Below are 20,949 nucleotides of genomic sequence, written 5' to 3'. Positions count from 1 at the left end.
ACAAAAACACAAAAATAAATCGCAATAAAACAATTACTGAATTTGAACATTTTAATACTGTACTATTATTTCATTGTTATTATTTAGGCACTTCTTTAGACAAGTTTAAAAGAACACCGTTCCAACAAAATGTGGTCAAACACAACATAGTACTCTGAACAGGGAGGTATAAATTGAATTTTACCTCTATGCTCTGAACTTACAAGAGTAACACAAAAAACAATGGCCCATAAGTTAAGAAATATTTAATATATTATCTATAATTATCCAAAATCATTAAACCTTATCATTGTGTGGATCTATTGGAAAGTTTTGTGCATTTTGACCGGAATAGTTTCTTGAGGACAAATATTGCAGAAAGTTTGTAGTATACATTATTCTCCTAAATTAGAAAACGTGATCATATCGAGCACTCATTAAAAAAACATAGTCTCGTTGCTGATCCATACAATTAAAGTTCTCAATTGATTTGAATGTCCCCTCAGATGACGACATTATGCAAAGTAGAAAATGATACCATAAATATATGAATTGAAATATAAAATCTTCAACAGTCAACATTAAAAAATGCAAGTTAAATATAAAGATTTCTCAAAATAATAATTCGTTCTGATATGCCAGACAGTAAAGTAACACCTAAACATCACAATATTATTACTCTATCTATAAATAACAGATTGTCAATTCTTAGAAAATCAGATACCCATAATTTGCAGACTTGCAGAATTTTGGGTAGTAATGATGTATTCTTGGTAAAAATGATGTATTCTTGGTAGAAATTATGTATTTTGTGTAGTAAACTGATGTATTCTGTGTAGTAAAATTATGTATTCTGGGTAGAAATTATGCATTCTGTGTAGTGAAATGATGTATTCTGGGTAGTAATGATGTATTCTGGGTAGTAATGATGTATTTTGGGTAGTAATGATGTATTTTGGGTAGTAATGATGTATGGGTACCTGCTTTAAGGACAGCTAACTACAGCATTTCTATACTTGCTAAACTATGTGATACATAGTAAACAAAACATTAAAGCATTATACAATTAAAGGTTTGATACCAATAGGAATGTTAAAAAATAAGATAAAATATCAAAATATAAAAAGAAATTATTAAACACAATTATTACAATATAGTACCACAGTTTAATATTTTAGAGATTTAAAAGAAATTAGGGACCATGTCAACATTTTTTAGATGATCCTTTAATATTTAACACAAACATTTAGTAATCTTTAGCTAATTCTAAAAAGAACATGTTTATGTAAAAACAATAGTCTATTGTGTAAAAATAATAAAATAATAGGCAAAATGACATATGTTAACCTATAGATTTATATGCATTAAGCCTTTATAGTAGTACAGTATATAGATTCGTTTTACCCAGTTTATGCTTATACTGTATTGTAATTTATTTAATTATACTCTATTTGTATTCAATGTTACATAATAAAATAATATTTGAATAAAATAAATAATACAATTACTGTTCCTCTAATAATGAGAACAAAAAATAATATTAATAAAGATTTAAATAAAATAGACAAAATTAAACTTTTGGACAAGCTACCATTAAAAATGACAATTTTGACTAATTTATGTTTGATAACAGGCCTATTATTTACATTGTAATTTGTGATTAATAGAATGATAGAAAGTAGTGAGCTTTTGTTCCACGACAATAGACGGTCATTTAACAAAAAACTGATCAATCCAGTTTTAGGTTTTTGTGATGATTTTAGGAGAGATAACTGTATTACAAACATAAATAGCAAAAATTGGTATAAATAATTGACATGGTGTTACAACTCATCGTGCTTCGATGATGAATCTCCTTGGTCTGCTTGTCCAGCCGTCTTTCACAATTTTTCATCTTCATTTGGTTTTATATATACTCCTTCCATTGCTTTCCAATACGTGTTTGAGTTCGGTGACCCTTGTGCGCTGACCTCTCGTTGGCCGTGGATTGGTCTACCGTATACCTCACCAGTTATTGTTAAATACCTTTAAAGTACAAGCAATATTTACATTGTGTCAAAGAAACATAATGGAAAAAATAAATGTCATAATGATGTTGATATTGTTGGATCCAAGCTATTACTATCATGATGATTTGCCATATGAAAATTACCAAAACCATAGGTCTAGAATTACTGATATGGTAGAGATTGGAGGACAGGGGTAGAGAGAAGAAGAGGAGGGGGAAGTTTGATTGATTCCAAGCCAAGTGCTACTCAGACTTTGTTATTGATATGTGCTATCTTGGAACAATAGGGTCATCACCTAAATTCTAAGATGTGTCCCAAACTCTTTTGTTTCTGATCCATTCAGAGTTTCAAATATTCTATTCAAATAGACAGCTTAATATTGGTTGAATATTTCTAAGAGGCTTGGTTTGCATAAAATATTACACAAAAATTATGTTATTTTGGTACCATTTTCAGCAGTAAATATAAGTACATATTACTGTAATATGCAGAAAAAATGCTTAATTTTCAGTCAGAACAGCAGTAAATATAATATAAATATATATATTAATATTCAGAAAAAAATACTTACTTTTCAGTCAGAACATGTTTTAAACGAACTTGTTCATTTCTTTTCCAATTTGATCCTGAACATGTAACTGCCCACAAATCTCCTAAAAGATAATAAACTGCTGGTAATCATATAGATAATGATATTATTTCCTCTTTGCATGGCATTCATTGATATGTTGCTGGTACACAAACAATTATGTTTAAAAAATGCTGGGTAGCCTGTTCAGTTAAGGGGCTCATTTTTTCCACATGCCCTGCAATAAACATGTTAAAACCTTAGGCCTTATGAATGTGTTTTATTACAGTGTAGAAGGGGGCATAATTTGGAACTAAGAACTCTAAATAAATAGGGATCATGTCAACATTGTCATTACTTTCCTAACTACACGTTGTTTATTTTGAAACTGTTTAAGCAATACTGTAATTTTTTTAAAAATCAATAATACATTTTTGGGGTAAAATCACTGTTTCTGGAAGTGACTGCCTTATAACCACATGCACTATAACATTACTGTAGATAAATGTAGTTACTGCAGTAACTGCAGTAGTAGATAATTTCAACATATGAACAACTTTAAAATGTAGTGTTTAATATAATCATAGAATTTCTCCTTATTTCGGCACCAGCAGAAAGTGTTAACAGAAGAGAATGTAAATCATACTACTGTATTTATAAATATTTAATGATTTATTAAGAAAATTATATGTATTATTTTTGGAAACTAACAAAAACAACAACAAACAACAACTGTCTTATATTAATAATAAGAATAGAACAAGTACCGTCATCTCCATCTCCATTTTCTCCAAAACAGCTAACTTCTTGATTCCCTGACAGTGGCGATTTAAACAAGTGACTATGTAGATTTCTGCGTGTGTCCGCATGTAATAGTCGAATTGTTTGACCACATTTAATTGGAGTTCTATGAATAAATTAAAAACAATGCTAATAATTTGTAAATAAAAAAATCAGTCATATTATTTATTAACATAATTGTTGATTGATTGATTCTAGTATAACCCCATCACATCTTTGAAAATGTATAAGCTAAGCTTGGGCCAACATCATGAGTTGCTAGTCAATAAAATTATCGCCTAAGATTGGCAGTATCTGAACACCCAGATGGCAGGGCCTTTATCCATGGAAAGGCAGTGTTAAATAGTCAAGGGCAAATAGTGCTTAGATACACAAGAACAGCAGTGCTTTTACCCAGATGCCCAAGGGAACAGTACTTAAATATACACACATGTCATGGAGCAGTACTTTTACCCCAGGATGTGAGTGCTTAAACACAAGAGTGGGCAGTACTTTTACCCCAGAATGTGAACAGTGCTTAAACACAAGAGTAGGCAAGCTGCATACTCACCCTCTAGTGCATGTCTTCCCTTGTTTTGCTTTCACTTGCCAATAACTATTTTTATCATCAGTTGCTTCTACTGCTGTTACAGACTACAAAGAAAAGTTAAAACATTTTACATAGTTAACTTCCAACGTTTAAGCTCTGTTTACTCTTTATGTGATGAAATGTGATGTGCCTGTCCATATAATATATGGACATCATATCACTACCATATTTGGGCATATCAAACTTTTTTTGTCAAATATGTAGCTTATAATCAAGAAATTTATTCAATTTGAATGGATGGAATCATTTCTATAAAAAAATGCTGTAAGGTGAGTTCTTGCACACTGATTATTTATTGACAACAAAACCATGATATAAAATGTGACAATGTACTGTATACAGTACATTTAATGATGATGGGGTGAATTTGAATATATTCAACACAAAGAACATGTGGGGAAGGAATGACTGGGAATATGAATATTATTACCTGCTGTCCACTACCAGAACCATATTTAATATCATGTGAGTGTAGTCGTACATTGTGTCTGGTATTCATTAATTTAATAACGGAGCCACAGGTTACATATTCATAAGTAATACTTGAGTCTGAAAAATAGAAATCATACATTATAATATTAAATGTTTGTCCTTATCAAAATATTATATTTTTTAGTATTAAATCCATGGAGTTTACTCCCTGATTAAATCTAAACGGTATTTACATAAACACTTAAGATAAGATTAAACATACTCTTGAATAGGAATAATAAATGTGAACTTTTACAACAGCAGGCACTTTTTTGCCACTTTTTGATCGAAGAAACATAATTTCTCAGCAATAAAATAAAAATATCAAATCATTTTTATTGTTTCTATTTCAAATCAAATTTTAGAAAACACTGTCAGATTGCTTCTTATTTTCTTATTATTTTATGGTGAAATTAAATCAGAGTGAAAACCAAAATAAGCAATACAACAGGCCTAACCCTAGATTTTATTTCTAGGCTCTAGAGAATGAATGGGCCTAGCCGCCCTTCTCTATCAACTAACCGGTCAATGAGGCGGTAACTGGCTGGCTCAAACCGGTTCGTGTCGAAAGGGAAATATAATTGCTGTGCAACAACCGTCCACTTTCCTGAACTTTGGACGTAGCTAAAAGTAAGCCTAGGCTTAGGAAATTACATAAAATAATATCTACATATTTACAATGACTTACCTGTTTGAACAAATGGAACAATAAATATAAATAATATAGAAAAGGTTGAAAAAATTGATGTTAAAAACCACCCAACACCACACCGAGAAGCCATGTTTGACATAGATAGCGCGACAAACAGTACAACCATACGCGATACAACAAGTGGACGAACACCAAACGAACACGTCAGATATTGTAATACGGTATGGCGCCACCACTATTACGTAATCCATACACTTTATTATTCAATAACAGAAAAGTGATATATGCCATCTGGAGGAGGTAAACATACAAATGGTCTTAAAATGATTGATTATTAAAACATTGCTTATAGCTATGGACTGTGCATGATGTGTGTCACTGCAGCCCCAGAAAGAAAAACAAAACTAAATAGGCCTATATTATTATATAATTATAATCTAAACAAGAACCCCTCATTTACACGTCTTTATTTGATAGCGTTAGTCAACCCGGACTAAATTAGGTAGGTAGTAGGTTATATAATACAGTATAGGATATGCTTTAAACGAACTGGACATTCATTTCTAAACAATGTTTTGTTTCGTGAAGAGTTTAGGCTAGACATGTTGATTCCATCAAAATCCAGAGTTTCGATATTTTTCAATGACATTGTGTTGAAAGTACAAAGCTTGTGCAAAGTCATCTAGCGTGAGGCCTAAGCTCTGTCTACACTATCACATGTGACAAATGTGATGTTCCCATATATGGGCATAGCACTACCCTATTTGAGCACATCACACTTTTTTGTCAAACTTGTTTGATAGTGTAGACAGCTTTAGGTTGATATCAGTTAATATATATTTTAAATATTATACATATCGTCAAAACTTCTCTCTTTCTCCAAGATGACTTTTTTAAACGCAGACGGCCAAACATGCATTCATTTAAGGCCGGGTACAATCAGGTATAATTGACCGATTGTTTATAGATTAATATTAATTAAAAGTGATCGATCAAGTTCATATATCACGTGACCTACCGGTATTAATTCCGTCATTCTGAGTGAACTCTAATACCACAACAATCGTTGACGTACACTTCCGTATTGCTTGTTTTTGTTTTTTTAATCAAACTACTACCAGACCACGCATTCAACGAATTAATACTGTACTGTACTGTACTTACAAGAACATCAGTGTGCTTAAATGCTTTACAATGAAGATGGGTCTTTGTCATCTATCAATACGACTCAATTTTATATTGTGCTTCTTAGGCCTATTTGCTATGATAGGTACCACGAAAGCCAGTAAGTATGAGGCATGATGCCATTGCATTAATTTCAATCTAATATATTATTATTATATTTGCTATCTTAAGTAGGCCTTCTATGTCCCTTTTTATGACGTCTTTTTTCCCGATAAAAGTACCTCTATTCACCTGTGTAAACCCTATACTTTAGTAGTAGGCCTATACATTTTTACCATTGCGAATTTCAGTCGTGATCTCCACCCACTTAGTCTGCAACAGTACTGGTACGATAACATTAAAAACTATAGGATGCGTGTTAAGTTGATAGTTTAAGTCGATAAACAAAAACACAAGTTGTTTTAAGGGCTTATGCTTATGACATTGGTTGTGGTCGTCGTCTCTCTGAACAATCGTTCCATTATAACGGCTTGAACTAGGTCTTATGTTAAGTTGGACCAATTATTATTAAAATGCAAAAGTATAACGTAGAAAAACTATATGGTTTTAATTAAGTCATTTGTATTGATAAATTCTTCTTAGACAACGGTCGAGGTTCTACCCAATTGGAATTAATAATCTGATGATTCGGGATTAATATGGTATTAGTTGACAGTCCTTGAGCTTGTAATTTTTATTTAGAATAAAATAATGTGTAATGCATGCATGAGACTTAAGCACCATAACAACGTCTGGGGCTGCCGGACAGGTGAGTCCGATAACGAACAAACAAGGTTTTTTTTTACTAAAAGGGCCTGTTTTTGCTAAGAAATTGATTAATAATCGATTATTTTACTTAATAATCGGTTATTACAGTATTTGGTTCGCCAGCAGAAACATGAACAGTTTGAATTTGTTTCCATCGATTATGAAGTTCAGATTTAAAACTTTGGCATTAGAGGAATCTGTTCTTGTTGTTCGTTTTGGTTCCATGATCTCATGGAATAGGTCCCGTCCATCATGACGTAACATCAGTGTGTGGATGGGCGGTAGATCCTTTAAAGCAGTTCATTTAAAAACTGAAATGTTGAATTTGTTTGAGGGAAAATAGGCATACGCAAAATATAAACTGAATTTTAAAATAAGATATCTTTTATTTATTTGGTCAAAATCTTTTGATTAATTAAATACAAGTTACAGACACACTAGGATGCAATGACGCTAAACATTATTTAGTATGGTCTGTGTGTTGAGTGTGAAATAAAATTTAATTTAATATTTTAATTTAATAAATAATAAACGCATGATAATATGGTGTGTATTCACTGGCAAAATGCCCTGTCAGAAATTGAGGAATAGTTTGTTTTAGGCACTATATAATATCTGATATAAATCATAAAGAGAGAGCCAAACATTACGCAATTTTATTTTAGTCACCCAGAATATTATTAAGCAAGGAAGCCCAATCACGGTGTATTAGCCTAACACTGGAAGTGATTCTTATCCGGGACCATGGTTTACTCAGGATGTGCATATTGTTTTATTCATATTTGTGGGCAACGTTAAAAACTATACACAAAGACAGTACACAGTTATTGATGAGTAATGATCTGTTAGAAAGATGATTTAGGATATCGTATTTAAGCGACAAAACACGCGTTGTTTATTCGCATGCAATGTATGGTTTTACGGGGTGTAATAAAGCACGAGTTTATCCGTAATTATTATTTCATGTGTTGTGATTACATATTTCTTGGAAGATGTCATTCCAAGAAAAACCGTTTTTTTTTATTCCCTGTTCTTTATTTTGTTTCAATGACTTTATAAGAGACAACTATCTTTTGTTAGAAGAATTACAGCTCCAGTAGCTTAATGGGTAGCTCCAGTGGCTTGATGGGTTACAGCTCCAGTAGCTTGATGGGTAGCTCCAGTGGCTTGATGGGTTACAGCTCCAGTAGCTTGATGGGTTACAGCTCCAGTAGCTTAGTTCTCCCTATTTCTTATGAACTTTATTCAATCAGCCATAACATTTTGTTCTAGTCATAATAATGATAACCATAATAACGTGCAGTACAGTGATTTTTACAAAAAAATATTAATTATAAGATATATGATTATTTAGGCCTACAATTTACAATAATGATAATAATAATATAGAATAGTGATTATTTAAAATAATAACACTGACTTTTAATAATATCGAGAAAAAGAATAATGAAATACAAAAGTACAAGTTGAATTAAAATACTGATTAAATATGCAATGTTTAATTAGTGCTCAGTGCTCAAGAGGTCAAAGCGAGAGTCTGCGAGCAGCTTGGGGCCCATGGACACACACCGCAATGAAGAGCAACGTAGGCACAACGCAAAGTGAGTTGACCAATCACAAGCGACAGTTCGGATGATCATTGTGTAATGATTGGTCAAATTATTTTTGTGGAAACGTCCTTGCGTCCATGTAATTTAACCAATCAAAGGCGACGGATTATTCTATCGCTTGGCATTGGTCAACTCGCTTGCGTTGCGTCTATGTCTTTGCGTTAAGTCTGTAGAGACAAGAAAGCTTAGGTTTGATATATTGATTTTTGTAAGACGAAAATGTAGGCATTAATATTATTTTGTGATTATATTTTCGTAGCTAATATCAAGGTTCGAGTGAATAAAGGGAAACACAATACAACAAATGAAGATACTATAGATATGGATGGGTGTTTTAGTATTCTAAACTTTAGGGTTAAGGAAATGCCGACTGACAACACCACATTTAATTTAAAGGTAAGCAAAGACAATCTTATCATGTTTATTATTAACAATTAGAAAATAATGATCAATCAATAATAATCAATCGTGACATATATTGTCATCATTGAGTGTCTATAGACACTAATTTTCCATATTCTCCTTTTAACATATAATGTTAAAAGTTAGATGGTCAACAAGAGACTGCTCCAGATGTTTTACTCAGATTATGATCTGAGAAAATGTAATCAAACCACATTATTTCTTGTGGCTACACAAAAATAATGTAGTTTATGTGTTTATTTGAGCCTCATTTAGGCCAAGGCATTCCTAGATTACATAAACAAGCACGAATGTGCAATACTCGGGGTACAGCGAAAGAAGCTGTATACAGACGTATACAGTTAGAAAGTAAAGAAAATAGGTTTCGCCAGGGCTCGAACCGGGACCTTCTGCGTGTTAAGCAGACTTGACAACCACTACACTACGAAACCTCTTACATTAAAAATGTGGGTTACAGAAAGTTTTTTAATCCATTTAAATTACAAATAAATGGTAATAAGCACAAAGCAAAATAAACATGTGTACAAGTGATAATTACCGATTACACAAAATAAGTATTTTAAAAAATAATAAAAATAAGATATACTCTGTATAATTATCATATTGCGTATACAGTACTTTTCACCATAAATTAAAAAAAAAAGGTTTCGTCCGGGCTTGAACCAGGTACCTTCTGCGTGTTAAGCAAACGTGATAACCACTACGCCAAGAATCCGCATATAACCATATAACTACATAACGCTGTGGTGTGTGTCACACATTGTGGCTTCTTAATTAAACAAATTAATTAACAACAAATTAAAAATCCGGCTCTATAGCTTTGAGGACATGTCCCTGTAGTATGTTCATGCCAAATCCCAGCTCAATACTATAACGAATAAGGGAGGAGTAGTACTTTAAAAATCGCACTTTTTACTCAATAGTGTCCAGATGGAGGAAGAGAAAGAGAAAATGAGTAAGTACTAGACTCGGGTACCCCGAGTAAAAATAGTAGGTCCTAATGTAGGCCTATGCCTATAATTGGTGGTAAAACAATCTGCATTGAAACTTTAGTTACAGGGGTCGTGATGTATGGTGTAACGTAAGAACATAGACGCAACGCAAGCGAGATGACCAATGGCAAGCGACAGTTTGATGATCCATCGCGTTGTGATTGGACAACTCGCATGTGTTGAACATACGTTCTTGTGTTGCGTGCTAGTGGGAACCAAGCTTTAAACTGTCATGATATTCTTTCCTCTGGTCAGTTTTAATAATAGTAATGCTTTAATGGAATTAATAAATGTATATAATATAATGTATTTTACTTAATTTATGTAGATTGAACTGATTTCAGACGGAGAACAAATAGATTTATACGAAACTAATTCATACACTCTGAAAGAAGATCATGACTTCACTTTTAATGACGGCACCGTGAAGGTACACAACGGAACATTGGTGAGTTCTTACGATAGTCCTTGCCCCAAGTCTGTATTCATTGTCTGTTTTTTTATTTTTTTGTTTTTATTTCGATTTTTGTCTGAAAATAAAATCAAGTAGTATACGTATGAAACGCCATATGTGCCAAAATATTTATCTTTTTACTAATATTAAGACAAAACACCGCCTGGAACCCAGACTAATATTATGAGATCATTGACAAGTGAATAATTCATGTTTTATGGCCTGTACCTACCGATAAAAGAGACACAACACGAAAAATACTTACTTTCTAAACAACACCGAATAACAACGAGGTCAGATAGTTGAGAGTTGTGCAAACAAGTGAACTTGCTGAAGAAACTTCAGCAGGGCCTTTCTACATTCGAAGTTCCGATTTTATTTATTATGGATTAGCCTATACTTTATTATTGCAATGTCTGTGGTAGACCTAAGTCACTCTCTCCATCCTCCTCAAATGTGTAGACCTACTAAAGTAGCATTCATCCACAGTGCCAACTTTATGTCAATGGCTATACGGTACCAATGTCTGGCGGAATGTATAGTCGGTCACCATGCCTATTGAGTTTCAGAAGAAAATTACCCCGTTATTGGTGACGTCACAAAAGCTTGTTCACATTTTTGAGTTATATGTGTCTCCGAAAAAGAATAAAAAAATTGAAATACACTAAGTGTATTTCAATTTTTAAACAAAAAAAAACATAATAAACAAAAAAAAACTCGTTTGAGCAGTTTTAATCTCATTTATTTGAACGACAATTAAATGTTACCAAATATTTCGCTTTTATTATAAATTATACCAAAATATTAATATAAAGATAATTAATGCCAATGTAGAGTTACAGTACGGATAGACTGCCGGGCCTCAACACCACCACGCACATAAATTAAGGGCCCGGTTGTCAAATAACCAATGAAGCTCGGAAAAAAGCATACTGATGCGCATATAATATAGGCCTATTTGAATAATATTAATAATTTTATCTTTTACTTTTTAGATTAAACTTACCGTTTATGGAAAGCAAGCAGTAGTACGATTACAATTCAATATATCAATGTGTTTAGAAACGTCGAAAGCTCCTGCTGCAGTTGATGTTGTTAAAGGTAGGCCTAATTGATTAATGATGTGGGTTGTGGTGAGGATGTATGATGATGGTAAATAATAATGATGATGATGATGACAAGTGCACAAATAATGATACGGAGAGACAATGACAAACATCAATTCTATGTTATAAACAAACTTCTGTATATACATAAGTTTTAAAAGAATAATTTAATTTAATAAGTAATAATGATATTTTATTTTGTGATGTTGTAATGGCAATTGTGAACCTATTGTGATGTATATTTTTATATAACTTTTGTCTATTTTTTAAATGCTTTAACTTTTTATATATGTAAAATACTAAAAATAAGAAAAACAAAAAAAACTTTAAGCTGCAGAGATAGTTTTATACTGAAACAAAATTGATATAGATTATTGTAACAAATGTAAAGAATGAAATAAAAGTGAGTGAATCTCACAAAAGACAAAAAAAAAAATAATAATGAGATGTTAAAGCCAACTGAACTCATGCAATTGAGAATTGAAAAATTTTAGCTTATTGTAGGCCTACTGCAGTTACAGTGGTATTACCATACCGGTACATTATATTACGGTATGCACAACATAAAGAACAGTGATCATCAAATACATTTTGTTGCCAGAATGAAGAGATTGTTGAAATACTGTATTATTATTTCGGTATTGTTTTGTGATGGGGAAAGCAGTGTGGTCTAGGCTACTAAGGGGGTGAATCAAGGCAATCTAGAAACAGGATGCTGAGGTTGCCTTGCCAAGATAGGAACTTGTCCTTTGATTTAGGATTGGCTGCGACTTGCGGTTACAGTACATTATTTCTCGGTTTCTGTTTACGGTGCGTGGAACTGATCGTGTCGCAGCCACACATAAAACCACTGATCTAACGAAGCTCAACATCTTGTTGTTAGATTGCCTTGGTTGAATCAACAATTTAACACACACTCACAAGTGTCCCCATCCCATGGGATGGATATGTGTTAAAACTATATCTCCTCCTCCACTCTCGCTCCTTCAAAAGCTTGGTGACCATGAAATCGAGGTGTCCCGACGGGTTCTAATACTCGCCGGTTAATAAAATATGTTAATAATGATGCTAATGGTGGTCGGTGGAGATAATGATTTACAATGCACCATATTAATTATGAAATCATGATTAATGATAATAACGGTGACGAACTGATCACGATGATGAAGACGACAATAAAGTGGATAAAAAAAACGAAATATTGATTTACGTAAATGATATTATCGCGTTTGTATTTACTATTACTACCTCGAGTAGCTAGGTTTACTTGTTAACATTTAACCATTTTTTTCCTATTTAGGGAACAGAAATCATATGTTTATGTTAATTCTTTTACTGGGGTTTATTTTGGCGCTTCTCGTGTCTATAAAGTATCACAACCAGTAAGTAAACAGTCTTTTTTCCTTTTATTTTCCATTCGTGCCTTAGTTAACTATAGATCTACATTGTACATTCGATTCTCGGTTCTACATTTCTCCAGTATTATAGAAATACTTGGTCATACAATTACAACACACGTACGCCTACAATCATGTATCTTCTAGTACGGTATCTAACCTATTAACCATAACCGGCCTTACATGGCACCACATGTGATATGCTGTATCACCAAATATTCATATGATACTGGGAAAATAATATGTAGTAGGCCTGTGAGATAGCACCGAGAATCGGGTAGGCCTTACTTTATACAAAGGCTACAATTAAGTAGGCCTATACAAGAGGTTATGGTGTATATGAATTCTAAAAATAAATATTCAACCAAAACACCCATTATTTACATCAAACGTAAGAACGTATTAATAGGCCTATTTTAGGTAATTGGCGCCATAATGATTTTACAGAGCTCTTAAAGTTTTTTTAAAAATACAATATTTTATTTTTCCTCAGGATATTGACAAAGTACAGAGACATATTAAACAACTACGGTTAGTATAATACAATATTATTAATGTAATTACAGGAATCGTACCACGCCTTTTTAAAGACGCATTGACATAAATTGTCCTTGACACAGATCTCAGCTTTTTTTTAAACATTATTTCATAATCATATTCACACAATGATGAATTATTCATGTATTAGTGAAGCATGACGACACGGATTTCCTCCAATGTAAAACCACTATTGGGATATGGGATTTGTGGTTGGGCTTCATGGTTTTACTGTATTATAACTCTAGACAATAAACACAATTGCTTTCATTCGGCTCTTTCAATAGAATGTAGGCCTCGATTCTTGGTGACTTTTCTTTCATTTTCATAAGAGGTCCGAGTCTTTTAGGGTGTTAGGCTATCATGCAGTCTCCATCAGCTAGTCTGACTCTCGTTTGAGGTGTTTGTCTATCATTCAGTCTCAGGTCTGAGACTTATTATTAAAAACTTTATACATTATTTTTATTTGTTATATTTTATATCATAGTAATCTAGTAAAGTCTAGTTGTATTGTATAAATCCTGTTCAGTGGTTACAGTTTCTTTTCCTATTCCTCCGTATGCGTACGTCTATTCTTCCTTAGCCGCCTACTCGTACTTACAAGTACTTGACCCCGGCTTCTAAATAATCTCGTAACAGACAGGTATTATCTGTATTATCACGTAATCCATGACAGAATATTATGAATTTGTGTACTTGAAAAATTTAAATAAAAGCCAACACCCTGGTAATAAATAAGATGCCATTGGCGTTGTTGTTGAACCTATCACAACTATAGTTTGTGAGGAACGCGCTTAAATATTCATAGCTGTCGTAGTGTAGAACAGAATCTTCTATTCTGTAGTCATAATTATGTTATGCTTACTACGTAATACTTTATGCGGGTTTCTATTTATTTCAGACGGCGTCGTCAGACGAACTCGAAGGGCACCGGTAAATCACGAAACGATCACACCAACTCACACAATTACGGTAAACGCACAGCCTGCAGATGTAAAATACCCGAGTATAGTGAGAAATACACTCTCAAGCAACGACTACGCGGAATTACGCATGTCTGATACGTACGCCATACCCGATATATACGTCAGCCGTCCATCTATATGCTCATTCCATTCATTTGACGACAACACGGACGACGGTAACAGGAGTACGTATCGACAGTCGAGACACTACAGTATGTCTGCGCTCGATAACGCTGAATTTCTCGGGCAATCGCGAGGAAATAATAACATTACTACTACTCGATCTATGAAAACGTTGCCAGTTACAACACAACAGGACTTATATATGAGTATGGACGGCGGTCATTTTGTTAAAAACAACCACTATGATCGTCCTTTTTCGAGTCAGTCATCATTAGAGAACACTTTAACAGTGCAGCCTGTGAAAGACCAGGAGGACTATATGTATATGTTCTCGCCAGAAGACAATTACTCAAATATTAGGAAAAAACCTGGAGAAAGTTTCAGAAAAACAAAATATATTCGAAAATATAATAAGAAGACTCACGACGGTAAATCATAAATATTTGATATTCCACAATGACAAACTGTGTTTCATAACAATTTAGACATTTAAAAATGGTGTTTCAATATTTTAGCAGTATAATATTGTACAATTTATTTATTCCTTTGGTACTGGCAAGAATAAAAATAAAAACAGACAATTAAACGTATCTTGAATTATTATTATATCTAAAATATTAGTTGCAACGCTTGAATGCTATGGTAAATATAAACTAATCTATGCATAACACATAAACTAGACTATGTTAAACGGTTATAAGCTATTCTAGGCATGTAACGTATAAACTAGACTAGGTTAAACGGTTATAAACTAGTCTATGCATATACGTATAAACTAGACTATAGGTTAGACGTTTATTAACTAGTCTAGGTATGTAACGTATAGGGCCTAAACATGGATCTATTCCCCATGGTAAAAACTAGACTAGGCATAATATAACGCATGAACTAATCTAGACATATACGTATAAACTATACTTGGTTAAACGGTTATAAACTAGTCTATTCATAACGTATAAACTAATTAAACGGTTAGGTTATAAACTACAAGGTTTACAATGGTTATAAATTAGTCTAGATGCCCTTACGTAAATTTATGTATAGATGTTCATAAACTAGACGTGGAAACTAGGAATAACGGCTATACATAAAACTCCTTGTAAAAACTAACGTTTACCACTTTAATTGTGCGATGTATGAACGAAATATAAAATGTCAGGTGCGCTGCTATTAATTCGAAAGCAAATAGGCCTAATTGCGTAAGGTGTATGATTTAGCCCAACAGCAGGAGTCAGTTAAAAAGCAGTACAGAAAATTGAAATCTGAGAATGATCAGGCTTATTTCCTTTAAAATAATTTCTCAAAACATGCGTTTAACTGCTCTTAAATTCTCTACTTCAAATGTGTTTTTTCTTGGTAGGATAACAATAACAATTGTATCGGTCGTCGTCAAGGGTCATATCTCATTGTTTTCCGGCTGACTTAAGTATTTTTAAGATTTTAAATATCATAGAGTACTAGAAATACGAATCGAATTAACGTTTACTATAACGTACAAATCACCCTTTAATACTTATAATGTTATTCTTTATATCTCAAATGCGTCCTGTTTGAAAATTAATTTTCCGACAAAAGAGTAGTAGGTCTTGCCATGTTTCCTTTAAATATCACTCAAATCCCACTTTAGACGCAGAGCCTAGAACAATTATAGACGGCCACTATAACTATAGGTTGATTTGACTACGCGATCAGTCAACAGCCTAGTCTCATGTTGCACGTCAAGAATGAACCGCATTTACCAAAATTGCACTCTCGATGACGTAAGAGTTCAATGGAGTATTACGTGTTGATTATCAGATGACCCACACTTTTCCAACCAAATGACAAGAGTCTACTCAGGTGTGTTATAAAGTGGCATAATACCTAGCTTTATTCCGAAACTACCGTGTAAATGTCAACGGAAGTTATAAATAGTTTAAATACTGAAAATTACCTGAAAAACCATTTTCAAGGAAACATGTTTGTTAAAAATAAAGTGGTATTATTAAAGTATAAACAAGCAAATTGTTTACACACAAACTACAATTTTATAGTCGCACACACCTTTTATTGAGGAAATGGTAGATACATATTCTTTATTCTACTTCTTTATAGGCATACACAAGATGTTCAAAAACTAATTTTAAAGAGATATAGCCACTTAGAAGGTATCACCTAAATTGTACAGTGTCAATTACATTAAACTTATTAATATGAGAGTGGAAAAATAACTACCGCTAACGGTACGGCCAATTTAATCAAGTCTGAATTGCCCTTATGTGACGTTGTGCGCGCGTTGCGCATCCTTAAGCTCACTCTACACTATCAAAGTTTATGTGACAAAAAATGTGATGTGTCCATATATATATGGACATGATGATGTCATATCACTACCATATTAGGGCACATCAAATAGATCAAACAGATACTGTAGACTAAGCTTTACATCATTGTTTGTGTCACAATAAAAAGTACAATGACGCAATAGTCTCGTTTCTATGAAGTAACGGTGACATAAATTACACATTAAGCGTGGTTCCCACTAGCGACGCAACACAAGGACGTAACGCAACGCAAGTGAATTGACCAATCACAAGCGATGGCTTATTCGCTTGTGATTGCTAACTGTATATAACTTCCCTTGTCATTGGTTAAAAGGCTTGCGTTGCGTTTACGTCCTTGCGTTACGTTCTAGTGGGAACCAAGCTTTACTTTTGAACAACCCGCAAAATTCGTTTCATTCATGAAGCGGTTGTGGTTTCAATATTACCCATATTCGTGTAATTTACCTGCTATCATAACACAAGACATTACCTAGTGAGCGAGTCATAAAATGTACTAACAATTAAGCTTGATTCAACGCAAGGACGTAAGGGTAACACATTTGACCAATCACAAGCGATGGATTATTCGAACTGTCACTTTTCATTGGTCATTATGCTTACGTCGGTGCGTTGCGTCCTATAGTGGGGGAAACAAGCTTCAATTGGTATCTATAACAAGGTGCTTTACAATGTAATCAACTAAACAAACTCAACTAAAAACATTTTCAACAACAATACGAGTAAAGTAAACATAGCACCTGCCTCAATAATGGAGGTATTTTAATATACCCTCCTTCCTTGGCTTTATGTACAAATTCACAGTTATTCAAATAATAATCACACACGCTATCTCAAGTCGGCAATATACAAATTACCTTACAAACCATCACAATGCCGCCTTAAGCTCTATCTACACTATCAAACTTTATGTGACAAAAAATGTGATGTGCTCAAATATGGTAGTGATATGACGTCATCGTGTCAAACACATTTTTGGAACATAAAGATTGATAGTCTAAACAGAGCTTTACACTGTTTATTAATATACAGTACATACAGCATAACCTTACATGATTCAGTAGTTTCACAGTCCTAAATTCAATTTAAAATTTATTATTTTTTTAACTTGAACCAGTTGTTCTGGTGAAAAAATAATGCAAAATAATTAAACAAGTCTTAAATGTTAAGCTTTAAACATATATCAAAAGCACAATGCAATATTATTAAGCTCTGTCTACACTATCAAACTTTATGTGACAACAAATGTGATGTGGACATATGGAGATGATGATGTGGACATATGGAGATGATGATGTCATATCACTACCATATTTAAGCGTATCATTACCATATTCGGGCACATCACACTTTTAATGTAATAGTGCTGTAGTATCTTGCCATTAACACCAGACATATTATAAGGTCCATTGCTAATAATTCCATAGATCTATAAAGGTCCATTGTTGATACTAGTATATTCGTGGCTACACTATATACAAAACAAACGGTATACTAATCAGTTGGTACTATTAATAAAGTACCGTACTTATATTTTTTTTTTCAAGCAATAAAATTAATGCCGTTATAATAAGAAACGTTGTATCGATAGGGACTTTTAAATTTGTCAGAAATTTTAGAATTCCCGTCCTTTTGTTGTTTTCTGTTTTAATTGAATATTAACAACAGTAACAGTATTATTATTATTGTTTTCTTGTTTGTTATGGTTTTAAAATAAAAAGGTAAAAAGAAATTATACAATTAGATGTTGACTGCCATCAGTACCACGATGGCATAACACAAACCAACTGTTTGTAGGCTATGTGTGCTGCTTAGCTGGTCAAACCAACAATAGCCTGTGCTCTGCAGAGTGAGAGCTATGATTTAACAAGTTACAAAGTTCCTTTAACACCCCTCTGTTATAGTGGACTAATCTACCAACCACACCATCATGTGACCACACTTAACGTACCACCGTGTTTAGGAAATGAATCCATTATTGCATAGGGATGATAACGAAACTGTTTTGTATCATAGCTCTCCCTCAGAAGAGCACATGTAATAGTTGGTTTATCCAGGTAAGCTATGCACGAATTAGATTCCATGTGCTTGGTGTATGTATTATTAAATATTAAACATACACATTATTTTATTCTCAAATTCTCCAATACAATCACTTTATATGGAAAGGTCCATGATGGAATGGATGACACACATTATTTTTTGCACTATTTTAGTATTAATATTAATTTACAGAATACACCACCTTTGTTTACATTTAAAATATGAAATTAAAACTGAGTTTCCTTGTACTTTAATCCTTTACATCGTCCTTTGGAAAATCTTTCAATTTCACTATAAAACCTGCGGTTTTATTTATTATTTTACCTATAAAGTACAAAAATGTCCTGAAATTTGAACACAGGAAATTTAAATATTATTCTAAAAAAGGGAATTCTGTAAATACTGTATTACATGCTGAACACTCAAACAATATCACTGAAGTGCTAACACAAATTCTATTTGAATTCGTTGGAACATCAAAGTTAAAACAATCCATGTTTTTGTTCCAAGATTGTTTCCCACTGGTACGCAACGCAAAGCGAATCAGAAGTAGTTTGGATCATCCAAACTGTAATCGTGTGATTGGTCAATTCACCTACGTTGCATTGCGTCAAAGTGGGAATTAGCTACATCATCCAATATTCTATAATATAATATTTTACATTATATATGTTACAAAAATGAATTTACTAAATACAATCTTACTGTAGTATGTTATCAAATAAGCGACTGGTTTTATATTATGACTGAAACTCACAAACAATAAGTCCAGATATTAATTTAGTGTAAATTCACAAACTAGTGACACTCTTGAATTAAATTATTATTATTAAATAAGTGTACTACTCAAGCAAAAACACAATGCTACACACAAATACACCATTCCAAAAGTGTTAGGAACCGCAGTGAATCTTACAAAATAATGTATGACCCGACCGAAAAATAAAACATTAATTGTTGAAGTTGATTTAAAATTGTGCGCAGACAGAATACTAGCTTAATGTGCATTTAAATATTTTTTATGATCAAGATTATTTTTTGGTAGAGATAAATTGCATTTCTAGCAGTTTTTTTTGGCATATGTACAGTATTTGCATCTGTAAAACACAATTTTCAATGTGTATTTTACTACTGTATTTGTAAATGACGGAAATTTTGATGTGAAATAAGTCCATCCACATCGATAATTCTACATAAAATTGAGTCCAAATTTGGGGGTTGCCAGTTAACCAAGGACATTAAGTTGTGTTACCTATACACACATTGGTCATAATAATAAGTAATAAGTGCACTCAGATTATGTAATATGACATCGTGACCACATAATATGGTTTTGTATGCAAGCTTTTATAAAAACAAATGAATAAAATTACCAGGCAGTAATAATGCGGTTTGTACTTAGATTATTAAATTACTAATGTATTAACTAGTATGTTGTGGTTTCAATTTCCAGGGAAGTGGTGTTTTTGCAGTAAAGTACAGTTAACTTGTTTGAGTGGAGAATCTGCTCTCATTACAGGATATAAAACAGAATGTGGTTGACTGGTCACGACGATACATTTGAGTGGCATGTAATGTGATGACAAATAAACAGGACATGTTTAGTTTGGGTGTATTTGGTGCAACAAACACTTGAAATGGCATAAATACAATTTAAATAGTTAATATTGATGTGCATTGCTATGAAATCTTTAGACAATTCTTTATATATACATTTACACGATTGAATCCGTCAGAAGGTATGGTGAAGATTTTAGAGAATAATGAGATAAAGGAGAGTGGTGGATATTCAAAGCTTATTTTCAAATAATCCACCACATGACTAGTGACATAGTCTTTCTCTAATATACCTTCCTTCACCTCGTATGTATACCATCCATGACCCCCATATACATCTTCCCCAACCCCCATATACACCCTCCCCGACTCCCATTTACACCCTCCCTCACCCCCATCTATACCCCATATACACCTCCC

The 20,949-nt window shown here is 33.0% G+C and overlaps 2 protein-coding genes across 2 annotated transcripts; one reads left to right on the top strand and one right to left on the bottom strand.

Annotated features, from left to right (window-relative positions):
• Positions 1 to 37: 37 nt before the first annotated feature.
• On the bottom strand, positions 38 to 5,236 carry LOC140058334 (stromal cell-derived factor 2-like). Its single transcript, XM_072103900.1, has 6 exons — positions 5,106 to 5,236; positions 4,377 to 4,495; positions 3,908 to 3,990; positions 3,324 to 3,463; positions 2,560 to 2,641; positions 38 to 2,004 (listed from the first exon to the last, which is right to left on the bottom strand). The coding sequence occupies exons 1-6, from the start codon at positions 5,233 to 5,235 to the stop codon at positions 1,860 to 1,862; spliced, it is 699 nt and encodes a 232-aa protein (XP_071960001.1). The 5' UTR covers position 5,236; the 3' UTR covers positions 38 to 1,859.
• Positions 5,237 to 6,176: 940 nt separating this feature from the next.
• LOC140046950 (uncharacterized) lies at positions 6,177 to 15,199 on the top strand. Its single transcript, XM_072091728.1, has 7 exons — positions 6,177 to 6,354; positions 8,871 to 9,007; positions 10,355 to 10,474; positions 11,476 to 11,581; positions 12,887 to 12,968; positions 13,477 to 13,514; positions 14,422 to 15,199. Exons 1-7 carry the CDS (start codon positions 6,264 to 6,266, stop codon positions 15,045 to 15,047), a joined length of 1,200 nt encoding a protein of 399 aa, XP_071947829.1. The 5' UTR covers positions 6,177 to 6,263; the 3' UTR covers positions 15,048 to 15,199.
• The last annotated feature ends 5,750 nt before the right edge of the window (positions 15,200 to 20,949 follow it).

Source organism: Antedon mediterranea, chromosome 1 (genome assembly GCF_964355755.1).
Source record: "Antedon mediterranea chromosome 1, ecAntMedi1.1, whole genome shotgun sequence".
Classification (NCBI taxonomy): domain Eukaryota; kingdom Metazoa; phylum Echinodermata; class Crinoidea; order Comatulida; family Antedonidae; genus Antedon; species Antedon mediterranea.
This window is presented reverse-complemented; position numbering and strand designations above follow the sequence as displayed.

Bases quoted from the DNA above. Each gene is read 5' to 3' on its own strand.
- LOC140058334 (XM_072103900.1), bottom strand. From the start codon at position 5,235: ATGGTTGTACTGTTTGTCGCGCTATCTATGTCAAACATGGCTTCTCGG. The intron at 4,496-5,105 runs GTAAGTCATTGT...TCTATTTTTCAG, and splicing joins TGTTCCATTTGTTCAAACAG to ACTCAAGTATTACTTATGAA. The intron at 3,991-4,376 runs GTAATAATATTC...TTTTCTTTGTAG, and splicing joins GTTCTGGTAGTGGACAGCAG to TCTGTAACAGCAGTAGAAGC.
- LOC140046950 (XM_072091728.1), top strand. From the start codon at position 6,264: ATGAAGATGGGTCTTTGTCATCTATCAATACGACTCAATTTTATATTG. The intron at 12,969-13,476 runs GTAAGTAAACAG...ATTTTTCCTCAG, and splicing joins TCTATAAAGTATCACAACCA to GATATTGACAAAGTACAGAG. The intron at 13,515-14,421 runs GTTAGTATAATA...TATTTATTTCAG, and splicing joins AGACATATTAAACAACTACG to ACGGCGTCGTCAGACGAACT.